The sequence below is a fragment of the Erpetoichthys calabaricus genome, chromosome 10 (genome assembly GCF_900747795.2).
Source record: "Erpetoichthys calabaricus chromosome 10, fErpCal1.3, whole genome shotgun sequence".
Lineage (NCBI taxonomy): Eukaryota > Metazoa > Chordata > Cladistia > Polypteriformes > Polypteridae > Erpetoichthys > Erpetoichthys calabaricus.
Genome location: NC_041403.2, coordinates 98,164,210 through 98,179,722, shown reverse-complemented (window position 1 = coordinate 98,179,722; position 15,513 = coordinate 98,164,210). Strand labels below are relative to the sequence as shown.

General features: G+C 38.6%; 1 protein-coding gene across 1 annotated transcript in view; it reads right to left on the bottom strand.

Annotated features, from left to right (window-relative positions):
- xkr7b (XK, Kell blood group complex subunit-related family, member 7b) overlaps nucleotides 1-9,464 on the bottom strand; it is a 640,468-nt gene extending 631,004 nt beyond the window's left edge. The window contains exon 1 of the mRNA XM_028811664.2: nucleotides 8,428-9,464. Within this exon, the coding sequence (XP_028667497.2) occupies nucleotides 8,428-8,948 (521 nt within the window). The 5' untranslated portion in view covers nucleotides 8,949-9,464. The remainder of the gene's footprint in view (nucleotides 1-8,427) is intronic.
- Nucleotides 9,465-15,513: the final 6,049 nt, after the last annotated feature.

Genomic DNA, 15,513 nt, shown 5'->3' with positions numbered 1-15,513 from the left:
CTTTTCATATGCTGCACTTGGAAGTGTATTCCTGAGATATAAATCAATACTAATGCATTTTTGATTTAAAAGCCGATGCATTTTTTGTCAGTGGTTATACAGAAACAAAAAAGCACCAACAGAGTTTGCACTGAGCTGCTTCCTTTAGAATGACTTTTTTTATTTATTTACATTTTTTGGACTCTCTCCAAGTATTCATAGCTGTGTTACTCAGTACATATTTGGAATCTTGAAGAAAAAAAAAAAGATTTATAGAACATTTTATGTATAAACTTTCCATCCAATAAACTCCTTAGTTGAAATCCTGTCGGAAAATGTGAAAGGTGCCATGAGCCCTGCATCTAGACATGTTGATAAACCCAGCACCCTTCAAGGGAGACCTTCTGAACCAGAACTGTGAGTGGGAAGAATGATGAACAAACAGAAAGACTGGAAGGCACTCGCTCTGCACTGACAGAAATGGACTTGTACAGATAAGCAGACAATGTTTCAATGCTCCCAAAACAAGTGAAAACACAAGATATAAAGGTATGTATGAAGGTAAGAGGACCTCTAAAAAATAAAAATGCCATGCAAATCTGTAGTCTTACAACTACTTTAAGTTTGTATTAACAGCTTAAATATCCAAATGGCAAACTGCACCAGCTGTGCCCAAGTTAAGTCTATTGGATACCAGAAGAAAGCAAAATCAAAAGGAAGCCAGCCTTCTTTCAGTTTCTAGAAAAACCCACTCTGTTATTTCAGATTTACCCACCAGGCATATTGATAAGCCCAGCTTGTCCTCCTAACTGGTTGCCAGCTTACAAGGAAAAATTAACCATCCAGGGAAAATGGTTTTTCTCACACTAAAAACAGAATGAGAATTGTACAGAGTGCAGAAGCATATTATCTTTTAGCAAAATATACATATAAGACAGACCGTAAACGCATAAAGGCAGCATGGTAATTATATTCATTTTCTTCATTTATTTTGTAAATTTCCATGATTACCTGGCACTAAGGTTCCCTAGCCGGATGCTACTCTCAGACAAATATCAACACCACAGACTAAAAAATAAGGTGAAATTCAGCAAGGCAAGTAAGTAGACAAAGCTTAAATTCAATGAAGAAATCTGAAAATAACACGTTATAGAAGGAATTGCAGCTTTAAAACAGGACAGGAAAGAATGCTGTCCAGCTTGTTAATCAAACCATCACATAAGCAAAGACATCCATCCATCCATCCATTTTCCAACCCGCTGAATCCGAACACAGGGTCACGGGGGTCTGCTGGAGCCAATCCCAGCCAACACAGGGCACAAGGCAGGAACCAATCCCGGGCAGGGTGCCAACCCACCGCAGTGAGCAAAGACATCTCTTCACAAATTCACAGGGAGATGTGCACTGCTCTTTACACTTATTACACAAGTTTCTCAAAACTTTTTTTTTTTTAATTTTTGGATTTTTTTGCATCTTTCAAAGCTATTGATTCTTGTTGGAGTTAAAACTGTTTACTTCCAGCACAAGTCAGTCAGATTCAATTCATCATGCTCTTAAACAGAAGCAGATTTGTTTTGTTATATATTGAGTTATGAACAAAGATTTTTCCATTTAATATATGACCTTTAAGTGTAACGTTGACAGTGAAAGCAATATTCAAATGGCTCACTTCATGCATACTCAATGTTACTCTGTGTTCTACGACATAAAGAAAAGCAAATAATATTTCACTGCCAGAAATGTATTTCATGTATTTCTCACCTGAGGAAAGTGAGATTTGGCTTAAAAGGTTACCTTTAACACTTTTCTTTTGTTTCCAGCTGTGATAAAATCTACCATTTTAGTTTACTCTTACCATAATTGATAATGCTGCTATGATTTTCAGTGAAAGCAGACCAATTCCAATTGAAGCGATTCACGTCATGATATATTATAAAACCTATTTATCCACTGAGATTGGAGCAAATGTTCACTTTGATCATTTGAGGTATCTGCATGTAGCTGTATGAAGACTTTATGAAAAGCATATTGACTGTCGAATTGGAATACTAGGTTCTGCAGATAAGGAATAGTACCGATTAGAGAAAGAACCACAGAATAAACTTGACCCTGGCAACTTTTGTAGCTATTTTTCAATAGTTATATATATATGTATATATTTATATATATATATATATATATATATATATATATATGTGTGTGTGTGTGTGTATTTATTTAAAGCGTGATATAAAAAGGTTACATAAAATCGCTGCACAAACACAAATATATTATATTTATATATATATATATTATATTTATATATATATATATATATATATATATATATATAAATATAATATATTTGTGTTTGTGCAATGATTTTATGTGACCTTTTTATGTCACGCTTTAAATTGGGCTTATTATAAAACCTACATATATAAATGTTTGGTATCATTCTTTTCAAAATTTATCAAACTTTAATGTGATGTTGCTAGATTTTCAGATTCTTATTTTGTTTTTAAATTATAAATTAAAAAATATCAAGATCTCATGTCCCGTGAGACAAGACTTTGTGCCAAAAGATTTAACCACGCCCGGGGCCAGAAATAAAAAACAGAGTAGGACAGCTGCTGTACAGGCTTTGAAACGTTCAAAGCGCTGCGCAAGATATAGATCATGCAGCACAGCAGCAGCAAGCCAGCAGCTGATTGAGCAAAGAGGATGTTAAAAAAAAAAAAAGCTTTATTTGTTTTCCATTATTTCACCATTTAAGAGGGGGTTTCAGAGAAGCGACCGCATCTCCTTGGGGTGCGTTCAGCACCCCTCTTCACAACGCGACTGGCAGAGATGTGAAGTAGCTGGTGCGTAGCACAGGCCGGGGCGAACTCCCTAGTATAGTATACTATATTTTATAAATATATTTTTTTTTTTTCTTTGGAAACTTCTCCACTGTCATCACTCCAGCAGTAATACGCCTTCTTCCCACAAACTCACAAATTCTAGACGTTTCTTTAAGTCTATGAGACAAAATGCATTTTGAAGATAGTCTACCATTTTTTTTGCTTTGATTACTCAAATATACTGCATCAATGTATGATAGCCAGCAAAGAATCGTTAAAGGGAAATTAAGTTACATTAGGTGTCAAAGGAGTAAAGTCACAAGTAAAAAACACTATTAATATATGGACCATTAAGATTTCAACCTGATAATTACAACTGTTCAAGAGGTGCTAATTCTCACCGTTAAAGTGACTGCATTGGGCTTGTAGTTGGTGGCATGGCTCATTAAATTACCAAAACACCTCTGATGTCTCAAATAAGGTCTCAAATGAACACACATGAACAAAGGGCTACCTCCAAGTGAGTCTAAAAATATTAACAGTACCAGAAAGATACCAAGAATCTATTTAATCGTTATTAATGTCTCCTCTCACCGACCTCCTGCGCAGTAAGTTTGTTTGTTTGTCCATTCTGCAAAAGCTTGTGTATTTTGTGATCGCCATCTTTCAAAGAGAATGCTCATTGCGTTAATCAAAAGATTGATAATCAGAAAATTGCCAGTCCTCCCTTGCCGTAAACCCTTACCCATATAATTGTTGCTTACACTAAATGTAATTATAGCCGTGAATTGAAATCACTGATGCAGACCTAATTTTGGTGTATTTTATTTTACATTTTGCATACCACAGGGACTACTTGCATCTGATTACAAGCAGCACATGGCATCAGTATTAGCTGATATCTCTTCCCTAAGTGGAGTTGAGCGCTGACTTTGATCTTTATAAATCCTGCTGTGCACAAATGAAAACGCCAACCTACTTTTCGTGCACCTTACAAAATTCAGTATATTTGGGGGGTTTTTTTTGCCAAGTAATGAAGCTTAAACTGAGATATGTACAGTATCTGCCGCTCAAATGATGACCAAAAAAAAATACATATGAATCAGTATTTTAATAACTGTTGTACTCAGTGGGGAGTATGAGAACCAAGTCAGCTTAAATCATAACTTACAAAAAAGAAGCTCTTCCTATTGATACTGTAAGCCTTCATACTCAGATGCATGCAGTCCCTTTAACTATCTAAAATGTATGATGAAATACAGTAAAATTTGTTTTGCATCAATGATTTCAGTTCATTGCTATAATTACAGTGCCAGAGGCTTTAAATAAATCTCGATCGCTTAACAGTTCACCCAAGGATTTTACAGCAGCCTAGAGTGGCGAAGGTTTCAACATAAAAACGGGGTTGCATTTTTACACTGTGATATTTAATTTAACCACTAATTAGTTAGCACTGTGAACAGGTGCACGTCTATTACCAGTAAATGCCGAGTGAGCTTTTCGAATTTCTTTATGCTGCTGCATGCTGTTCAACAAACTTCCAGTGAGTCACAGTGCAAAGGCTGATTATATTGGTAAGACAGAAATAGTAAACTGAAGGGAAGATACAGAAATGAAGTATGAATAAAAGCAGATGCAATTTTGCTTCCCATTCAATGATAGATGGAAGCACCATCAATGATGGAATCAGTGATGTTCTAGAAAAACCTGTTTGAACATATTCCATCTTTAAAGGAAGCACCATATTAAAACATATAGTATGACAAATTTATTTTTCTGCAAATTACGTATAGATAAATACAAAATAAAACAACAACAACTGTACTACATGTCCGCCCAGTTCAATATTCCTCTAAAGACAGTTTTCATGCTGGCTATTAGTAAGAATATATACAAGTTCCTAATGTTCCCAGAGGACAGTGAAAAGGCGGGAATTGGCTATCATTCACAATCTCCTTTAACTGCCACTTACTCCATCAGTGGCCTAATTATGTTTTGTAGGCACCGGAGTGCAGCCAGACCAAAACAATGGCCATCTTCTGTTATTGTCAGCTTGGTGTCTAAAGCAGAACCTCACTTGCATGTTCTTCCTTTTGAGCTGCTGTTAAGAAGATTAATGTAAGTATTGGCAGAGAAGCAGCAGTGATCTGCAGTGGGTAAGGATTCAAAAGATCAGTGAAGCCAGTAGTCAAGAAGAATTATTTTGGAAGTATCAAAGTAGTTTGAAGTTGATCACAGCAGTAAAGACCTGAGAGCTGCTAAGATGCTCATGACAGTTACTGTAGGTCTTTCCAAAAAAAAAAATTACTAAATAAAGCCTAAAAGAAATGTTTGCTTTATTAAAAGTTATATACAGTACATAGGACAGTCGTATTTGTGTAATCCAGAATATGGTATTTTCTGCTTTTTGAGTATTCAATCATCTTAATATTTATATAGTTTAGTATATGTAAACCTATAAATGGTGTATTATTCTTTACAGTGGTTATCAAAACAGGCATCCATAAAAGTGTGTGAGTCCAACTATAATAATCAACAGTATTTATTACACCACTGCTTAGAATAAACAGATACAAAAAATTCTGAGTTTTGATAGTTTTAAGCTTTTTTAAAAAATAAATAAATAAAAAAGTGAATGAGACTGGCAGCAGTGCCACTGTCTCTGAATTACTCATTGAAACAGCTCAATGTATGCTATATTTCATTGTTTCAAATTAATTGCTTTTTGTTGTTTTTTTGTGCCAGCTGTTTTCTGTCTGTTTCCCTGTTATATACCACCCTTATCTGAATTTTAGTATGGGGGGGAAAAAAGGCATCTTTCTGTAAGAAATCATTCCCCTAGAACAAAACATTTGGCTACTGGAGGAAAAGTGTAAAAGAAATGCATCATCCCAGTCATTCAATGTAGGTAACCAGGAGAAAACACACAAGCAAACACTTTCTTATTCAGCTCTTTTATTCTTTTATGAGCTTGAAGACTTCATTTAGTCATTCAGTAGGTTAACACAGATGCTAGGAAAAGGGAACACCTTCAAAAGTAAAGATCTTTCTGGAGATTACTGTCTTCTCTTCAATTATGTCTTTTTGAGAATAAGGTACACAATATATGTAATAGAATCGGTCAAGCTGATGTACGTCAAATATACTTTCAAAAATGTAATAATGAACAAATGTCCCATGAGTTCTTAATAATCTGAATAATCCTCAGTCATTATGACATACCTCAAGTTTTAATGGCAGTCTTTAGGCTTGATATTCAGCAGTATGCATTAATTGCAGAAAAAATCCAACTTTAGAACAATTGTATATCATATGTGTTATAAAACATTGTCAAATCTTAAAAAATAATTTGTAATGTGTATATATTAAATTCGTGAAGCATTCATGAAAATGAAGATTGAATATATCTCACACATTAGTCAAAAGGCAATACCAACTTGCTGAAACACTGAATACCATTCTTAAAAAGATGTGACACACTGTACCCCAGCCATAGTGAAAACCAAGCTATAGCCACTCATACTGAAAGAAATCAAATGGCTTCACGTGTTAAAGTATATAAGGCATGTGCCATTGCCAATTCAAAACAAACAATCTACATTTTGTTCTACTTTAATAAAACACATTAAACCTCATTCCCACTTGAACTTCAGATTTTAAGAAAACTGTTTGATTCTGTAATAAGAAGCTGATTCACATTCCCTTCTGTCACAATTCAAAATTGACAGTTCCAATACAGTACCTTAGCTAGATGCTTTGTAACATGGTAGCATCTTCACGTTTTGTCAATACCACCAAAATGAAGAGGAAGTAACTAGACAACTGTGTTTATAGGTTAGACTTTCTGAAATGTAATGGTAATGTAGAGCTCTTCCTTTCTTTTTTTCTGCTAGAATATCACTAGTATATTCTACAATAATGAATGAAAGATGCCACAAGATTGAAATGGGACTTTTACTTCACATTACATTTTATACTGCTGTTGAGGTTGTATTTAGGGTTATGCAGTCTGATTAGATGCTTCTAGTCAAAAGAAACATAAAATACCACATTGATTTCACTGACCCCTAGTGTGAAAATAATGAAGTGCATGTTGATTAGAAACTTTCTAACTATTCACATAAAGTAACAGATTGGGGCTGTCCCAAAGTAAAAATACAATTCTACTGAACAACATTCCCCTTTTTAAACTTAACTGACACAATTAGTCATTGTTCTGTATGACATTTTAAATTAAATAAGATCAAGGTGGCCTTGAATATTTCATTTAAATAGTAAAAGCATGTGTGGTATATTTAAGGACTTTTCGGGTAAACTACTAACATAGGAGATTTGCATAGAGTCTCCTTTAGAAAAGAACTTGACTAATGTGTTCTGTTTACAGCACAATTTGGAAGCAAAAGGTTTGGAAAATTAAAAATTCCTAAATTGAAATTAAGATTTTACACATCCCCAAAGAGGTTGTGAGAGAATTTGTAAATTGAAGCTCAGCATTTACCTAGATTTATACTTTTTTTTTATGGATAGAATTAACTCTCTGATTTTGCTTGCAGTTAATATCTACAATTTTGTTGTTTCTATATATAAAATGACTAGACACTAAAAAATAAACAGTACATAAGCTACTACCACATATCATTTAGTCATTAAAAATGCAATAGCTGATTGACAGATTCGGGCTGCTTGTATATCCTAAGTACTTTATTCCCAGAAATTTATCAATGGAGAATACAGTGGAGAATTCAATGAAGCATAAGTTCAAGAGCTTTCTTTAGGTTTGACAGGGAGGGCAGTCTCTTGCACACTAGTATTCCATGTTGAAAGAATGGTTCAATAAGCTAATGAACTAGCATGAAGCACCTACAGAATGATCATTAGGTCATTAGAATTCAAAATAATACCTTTAGGAATCAAGATGCATTAATTTGGCACACTTTCCCACATTTGCAGAACTATTGCCATGACATTATCCCAGACACAGTCCACATTATTATTTCATTTTTCAAATTTCTAAAAAAACTGCTATTTAAAATCCTCATATATAGATATATAGATATAGATAAAATACAAAAATACAAGTCACTTTCATGTGTTGAAAAAAATAATATGAAATCTTTGTAAATTATATGTTGGAAAGTGGCATCATAAATATCTTTTCCAAAAGTGACAACAATCCAAATTACAGAAAAAACTGCAGAGATAACACTGCTCAAAATCATTTCATAACTTGCAAAGAAGTTGATTCAACATATTAAAAGCATTTTACACAAATGTCTGAAACAATTAAAATATCAAACAGCACGCAGAAATATTCTTCTAAACGACTAATGGACAGTTAGCTAAGCATTCGAAAAGTATGTAGTTCATCCATCACATACTAATACATCCGTAAGAAAACTTCTAGGGTACTCAGGGAAAGAAGTCAGTAATGAAAACATTTTAAATTATTATTTATATTGAATTTCCAATTCATTTTTCATTCGATGTAATAGTATTTATTTTCCCATTATTGAATTTTAACAATTAACGAATTTGCCTTTCACACCCAAAAACACTCCTCCATTGCAGATCTTTATTTTTTTTAAATACTGCTCCATTTCATTGTTAAGAAACTATTTTTTCTTACCTCCAGACTTGCCCGAGTTGCAGAATATGCACAATAGACTGGAAACACCACATGCAAACTCGGCAGCAGCTCTGGGCGCCGCTCCTGCTGCCCGTCGCGGGCACTGCCCTTGCCCCCATGCTACCTCCAGGACCTCTCCGCGGGTCGCTGTTCTTGGTGCTGAAATTAAAATCCCCTCCTGCTGCTGCAGCGGCCGCCGCCGTGCGGGCATTGTGATCCGAGTAATCGTAGACGAACCACCTGAAACTTAACACCTGCACGACCACTGAAGGGACTACCACGAAGACCAGCGTGAGTCCGAACCACCAGTAATCTCGCTTAAGGTAGTAGTCCACCGCCAGCCACAGGTCCGTGGCACCGTCTGAGAAGAAGACCAGCAAGGCGCACAGCACCCAGCAGCAGTCCAGCAAGGAGTAGCGCTGCTCGGTACGATGACGGTGGGCTTGGTGCAGGCGATCAGGGCTCCGGGACGGATTCACGTTCTGCACAGATACTGCTGCTCCGTCAGATTTAGCGGCCATGTTTGTTGAAGAAAAAAAAAATTAAGACTTCCGGATTAGACTGGGAGTAATTTTGAAAGAGACAAGCTATCTATTTATTTATTTATTTACTTCGCCTGCCTGTTTGGCTTGCTTTGTATATCGAAGTGCAAAAACAACTGAACGCGTACACAGGCAGTAAAACTGTCGGCATGATGTTTCGGCTTCCTTTATTCCTTGTACTGTGCAGAGCTGCAGCCTCAGAGCTGTCGCCGCCGCGGTTTGATCAACCTGGGCTGCTTGTCAGAGACGGGGATGGTTTGGCTCATTAGCATAGAGACCAAACCTCTAGTAATACAATATCGATTAGGAAATTCGTCCTGTTATTCATGCTGTTTCTTGGGAACTACTTAGCTGCTTTTGAAAATATTTCATTCAAGACTTTCTTTGTCTTAAACTTAAAAACAGTCTTCATCGCCACGTGGAAATAAAGAACGTTTTGGTGGGCTCAATTTGCAGTCACTGCCTTGGTGTAAGAAAAGGACTAATGCTGGGGTAAAGTAAAACAAGAAAGTGCCGTTTACCTAATTGTACGTTCCATTTTTTTTTAATCCAAACACAGGGCGGCTATTCCCGCTGTTTATCCCGCTTTTCAGTCATCTGTAAATAAGGTGATGTAGCATGTTTAACTAGTTCTTTACATTTCGCACATACGAGTATCCATGTAATAAATGTAATAGGATCCCGGACGACAGGTACTCTTTAGCCGACCATTTTAAAACCACAGAAGAGAAATAGAGAGGGTCTTGACAAGCAGAGCTGAACTCCATTAAAACTGCATTGATTAAAGACAGCTGCATCTCATTTTATCCTTGATGCCCTTTACGCTCAATAATTTCTCTCCGAAACTCCTCTTCATATGCATCATCGCGAAGTAATCCAATTGTCACGGCAGACTGTAAAGAGAAACGTGGCTACGGAGTCCTCCCCTCTGTTCCGTGGATGAAGCGTGTGGTTTCCTTGCTTCCTGCTCTGCGAGTGCGCTTTCACTTCTGCCGGCGATTTGTTTAGCGTTTACTATATATGATGTGCTTTATGCAGACTCGTTTTAAAATGATAGACGGTCATCTCTCTTCCAAAAATTCATTTGGAAAGAAACATGAAACGTTTGTGAATTAGTTCTTTTAAAAGTGAGGCTGGCAAGGTGAGATTTTTTATGAAAGTGTGAGCATCGGTATTGATTGATTGTAAAATTCTCGCTTGAATGTAGTGGTAAATATTTATTTTCAGAGAACTGCCGTCTGAGACACTCTTTTGTATATTAATCTCCGTGAAATAGAGATTCTTATGTTTGTTTTCCCAAACCGATAAAACGTGAACGCTCCCAACTCCCAATGTGCATAAACTTGACAGCTTTAAAATTATTCAGATACAGAGAGACAATCAATATATATTTCTTAAGGAAACTGTCAAAGTTCGGATTGCAATAAATGAAATGAATTGGATGTGTTGGTGTATTAGCTTCCAAATGTCAGGTAATGAGGAACTTGTGACTTCACACCTGCAGAGACCATTTTTGGAGTCTTGATAGTGTCTTTCATATCTGTCAAAGAAAATTATGCAAAAACATAAAACGGACAGGACGGTGTGAACGAGCACATCAGAGCGCTTAGCGGATCAACATTAAACCCAATGCATATCTTCTGAAGGGGATACGACATCCATGCCCCCAGGAAAGTCAAGGCTTCATTTGTCGTTTGGTTCATTTCTCAGTTGGGTGTGGGGCTGAGGCGGCCGACACTGATCTGTTCTGCGTCCACAAAGATGTTCACTTTTTAGTAAAACGGATGTATTCATGTAAAAATGTCATATTGTCTTTGGTTACTTTATCATAATATTAAATTTAAGAATTCCTTAACGTACTATCATTATTAGCTGTAGTAACCCTAAAAGAATGGAAAATGTAAAAATACAAATACCATTATATATCTATTACCAGGAACCTATCAAAATAATGAGCATAAACAAAATAAAAACATTTTCTGAATGAAACTGATCCTCTCTTTTAGTGTTTAACGTGTTGGCTGGTGCATTATTCACATTATTTGAGCTTTGGACTTTGGTTCATTTTGACTGACCCTAAATTTGTGTATGGGAAGAAGAAGACGACAACATTGGGTGTTGGACACAGACATGGTGTGTTGAGTGCTGCTGTTGTGAACTTTTACAAGCCTCCCTTTCTCCTGTTAATGGTAAGCCTTGGTTGCAGACCCTCCCAGATAATATCAAACCCGCATAGTTCCTGTTAAAGTAAGGTTTGAAAAAAATGTTTGCTTGCAAAGGTGACAAAAGGATAACAGTTTTTATATTTTTTAGTCCGAAGTACTAGAAATGACCAGCATATATGCTACTTTGGCCAGCCATTTCGCGAAGTGGCGAGAACTCCCTGGTCAAAATCCGATGTGCTGATGTAAGACTGTCCGCTCAAGGTGCGAAGATGCTTAAAAATTTTCAGATGCAGATTCAGAAGTGAGTTTTCCATTCTGCACGAGAAACTGCTCAAGGTGGGTCTTGTTCAGCAAAGCGGACGCCACTTGAGGCGGCCTTCCCTTCGCCCAAACACTAACCTTAAGGTCAATAAAATAGGTCCCTGATGTTAAGTCACTATTTTATTGCTAAAATGATAACAGAAATGTGAAATCTACTTATATACCTGATATTAATTATTGTGAAACAACCAAGTGGCATCCGCTTTCTGAACATGAGCCGCCAAGGCTACACTCAACGCAATTGCACTACTAAGTGCGCAACAAATCGCTGCTCATGCCTTTTTCCTTCCGACTTTGGCCGATCTCCCCATGCCATTTCGCAAACTGGCTGGCCAAATCCCGAAATCGAGGAAAAGATCGGACATTGGCCGGTCAATTTACAGCGACATTGGCCATTTCCCGATTTGGCCAGACATTTCCCGCTTTGGCCAATTTCGGGTTTTGGCCATAACATATATATATATATATATATATATATATATATATATATATATATATATACAGTATATATATATATATATATATATATATATATAGTAAGGTTTCTAAACTCTTTTGGGACTCCCCCAATGGGACGACACGCCAAAGAGCATCCCAAAGCGAGATCACCACGTCTGTGGAAGACAGCCTATCCATTGCCAGGGCAACTGCGGGCTCCCAGCGTTGTAGCAGCTCGCAGCAAAAGCAAATCTGAGCCGACCGCGTTTATGCTGCAAGTGCCTGTCCTCGATGGGTAATGCAAGGAACATTTTAAATTTAGGGAACAGTAATATTTAGCCAACACCCTGCCTGTTTGCTGTGTCTGTGTACAGGAGAGTGATAGATCCCGCTACAATAAATAACTGTGCTGTTCCTGTTTCAAGCTGAATAATGCTGGTTTTGCTAAAGTACTGAGACTCAGCCTCATGTTTTGGGGTGCAAGACAGAGACTCACATGTCACATGCTACCAGGAGTGGGGTCCTGGAACCGATTGATCCCCAATAAGTACAGCAACCCCTGGAGCAAGATGAAGCTTGTACGGCCACGAGATGTGCTGACTCCCTCAGACGGCACAGAGTGTTTCCTATTTTGCTTTGAACGTATGGAAATATTGATGCGCTGAGACAGGGGAGCCTGGGCAGCTATTTTTTAACCAGAGAAGCCCTCCAAGCCATATGGAATCTCCCTCTCAAAAGGCTTGATGATTATGACTACCTAAAGCAACAGATCCTCCTCCGCACGGCTTTGAGTCAGGTGGTCAAGGGGAGCCAGTTTTGGCTGTGGCATATTGATCTGGATCACTCTGTATGAGGACAGATCCTGGGGTTAGTGGACCTAATTAAAAGCTGGATCCACAGAGACCCTTTCGACCACATTGTGGAGAAGCTCGCTATTGATGCAGTTCTGTCAGAGATAGATGAGAGCCTTTGTGATGAAATGCTACAGAATGACATCCACTCACTGCTGGATCTGACCCGCAGACTAGAGGGTGCACAAGCCACCTGGAAACAACGGGGCTTCTAGGCTTGACCCAAATTTTGATCCAGCCAGCACAGACCTTCAGGGTCACCAGCAACACGAGTAGAAGTTGCCAGAAAGTGAACACCATAGTGAAGACTAAACACTGCTACTTCCACTATGATCAATCGGGACATCTGGCTCGGAAGTGTCACCTCCCACCTGCACAAACAATGGCTACCAGTCTGGCCCAGGTATGTGGCTCACAAGTTTGCCCCAAGATATTAAAAGAGGACAATTTTAAGGTCTCTATTACATTGGCCGGATAGAGAATTCTCAGCACTGTTGTACTCTGGTAGCGACCCCTGCATAGTCTGCCGTGAAGACCTGGGACAACTAACAAACTTTTCCACGCCGTCGCACGCACCAACAGCCTCCCCAGACCGGACACTCAATGCAGACATGGACGAAAACAAAATAGCAGTGGGAGGTGAGTGCGATTCTGCATCAAACACGGAGGAAGTAGAGACTGCCATCCAGGCGAGTTTGCTTGCCTACAATGAGCTGATAACTTTGTTTTTGGATTTTGTATTCAGACAAGCCCATGTTGCAAATGACTCTTATATCTGGAGAGAGAGGACCTGAATTGTAAAACACCACATTTTTTACTTAAGGATGGCCTTCTGTATCGAGTGATTTCTGATTGTATGGGTGATGGACGTATCAAGCAGTTGGTAGTACCAAGTGAGCATAGGGAGAAGGATTTAAAAATTGCTCACAGTCATGTTTTGGGGGGGTCACCTCAGCACTGAAATGACAAGGGAACATATTTCAAAATGCTTTTATTGGGTGAATATAGGCTGGAATGTGGAGCAATTTTGTAAGACATGTCCTGACTGTCAAATAGTTTCCGGTCACTGACCCATCAGGGCACCCCTCATACTGATGCCTATTTTAAGACATCTCTTTTGAGAAGGAGGGACGAGATATTGTAGGCCCTCTTCCCAGGATTAAAAGTGGCTTTCAGTATATGCCCATGTTAATCGATTACGCCATAGGATACCCAGATGTAGCAATGTTGCAAAGGGCGGATGGCCGAACTATAGCAAAAGCACACTCTGATATGTTCACATGTATTGATGTCCCTTGTGAGATTCTCACTGATCAGGGCACACCCTTTATGTCTTGCATCATGAAGCAGCAATGCAAAAGTTTCGTAATTAAGCAGTTACACTCCACGGTTTATCATCTGCAGATGAATAGCCTGACTGAACGATTTAATAAAACCCTAAAACAGATGATTTGGCTGGTAGCCCATGACAATCCAATTTCCTGGGATACTGTAGTACCTTTCCACTTGTTTGCTGTCCAGGAAGCTCTGCAAGCATCCATTGGGACGAGCCTTTTCGAACTATTGTTTGGCAGGAGATTGTGCAGGGTGTTGGACATTTTTTGAGAAGAATGGACGGGGACTCGCGGGACAACCCCTGGGGGGAGGTTTGTCAACCGAGTCATTTCGTTACAAGAGCAGATTGTCAGCTTGCCCTCTATTGCGGTGGAACATCAGCAGCGCAAGCAGGAGGCACAAAAACATAATTATAACAGGACAAGTAAACTCCATGAGTTTAAGAAGGGGGATCGCGTGCTGGTGTTGATCCCGTCCGAGCCACATAAATTTTGGGCCAAATGGCAAGGGCCGGCAGTAATAGAAGAGTGTATGTCCCCAGTGAATTATAAAGTCAGAATTCCTGGGCAGCGGGAATTTTGCATAGTTAATAATTAATATGCAGCAGATTTTGCACATTAATCTTTTAAAGTAGTGGCACGACCATCACAAAGTCCTGGTCATTGCCACAGCGGTCCTCCAGACTGAGGTCACTATTGGGGACGATTTAACTGACACGCTAAAAGCAGAAATGCTTTCATTGATCAAGGGGAACTCTGATGTCTTTTCTGCAACACCTGGGTGGATGACGACTGCTGAACAGAAGACTGTTACTCCACCCGGTGTTACTATACAGGTGCCCCGTATTGCCTGCCAGAGGCAACAAGGAAAGTAATACACGAGGAAATCCAACAGATGGTCCAATTAGGCATTATTTGGCCAAGTAAAAATGAATGATGAAGTCCAATTGTACTCATCTCAAAGTCAGACAGTTCGGTTGAGTTCTGTATTGATTTTAGGTTTCTGAATAAGATTTCCAAGTTTGATGCATACCCGAAGCCGCGTATGGATGAGCTGTTGGAAAAGCATGGGCAGGCTTCATATATCTCCACCCTTGACCTCACGAAGGGTTATTGGCAGGTCCTCTTAGAGGAGTCTTGTTGTGAGAAGACCACATTTGCCACTCCTGAAGGGTTGTTTGAATTTACAGCACTCCCTTTTGGTCTCCATGGTGCACCACTGACCTTTCAGCAAATGATGGATGGACCAGATCCTGTGTCCCTTGGTACCTATCTTGATGATGTGGTCTTTTTCAGTAATGACTGTGAATCTCATCTCGTGCACCTTAGAGTGGTGCTTGACAGTTCACCGTTGGCGGGGTTAACGGCAAACCCTGAGAAGTGCGAGCTGGGTATGATGGATACCCATTATTCGATGGGGAGTAGTTTGCTCAAG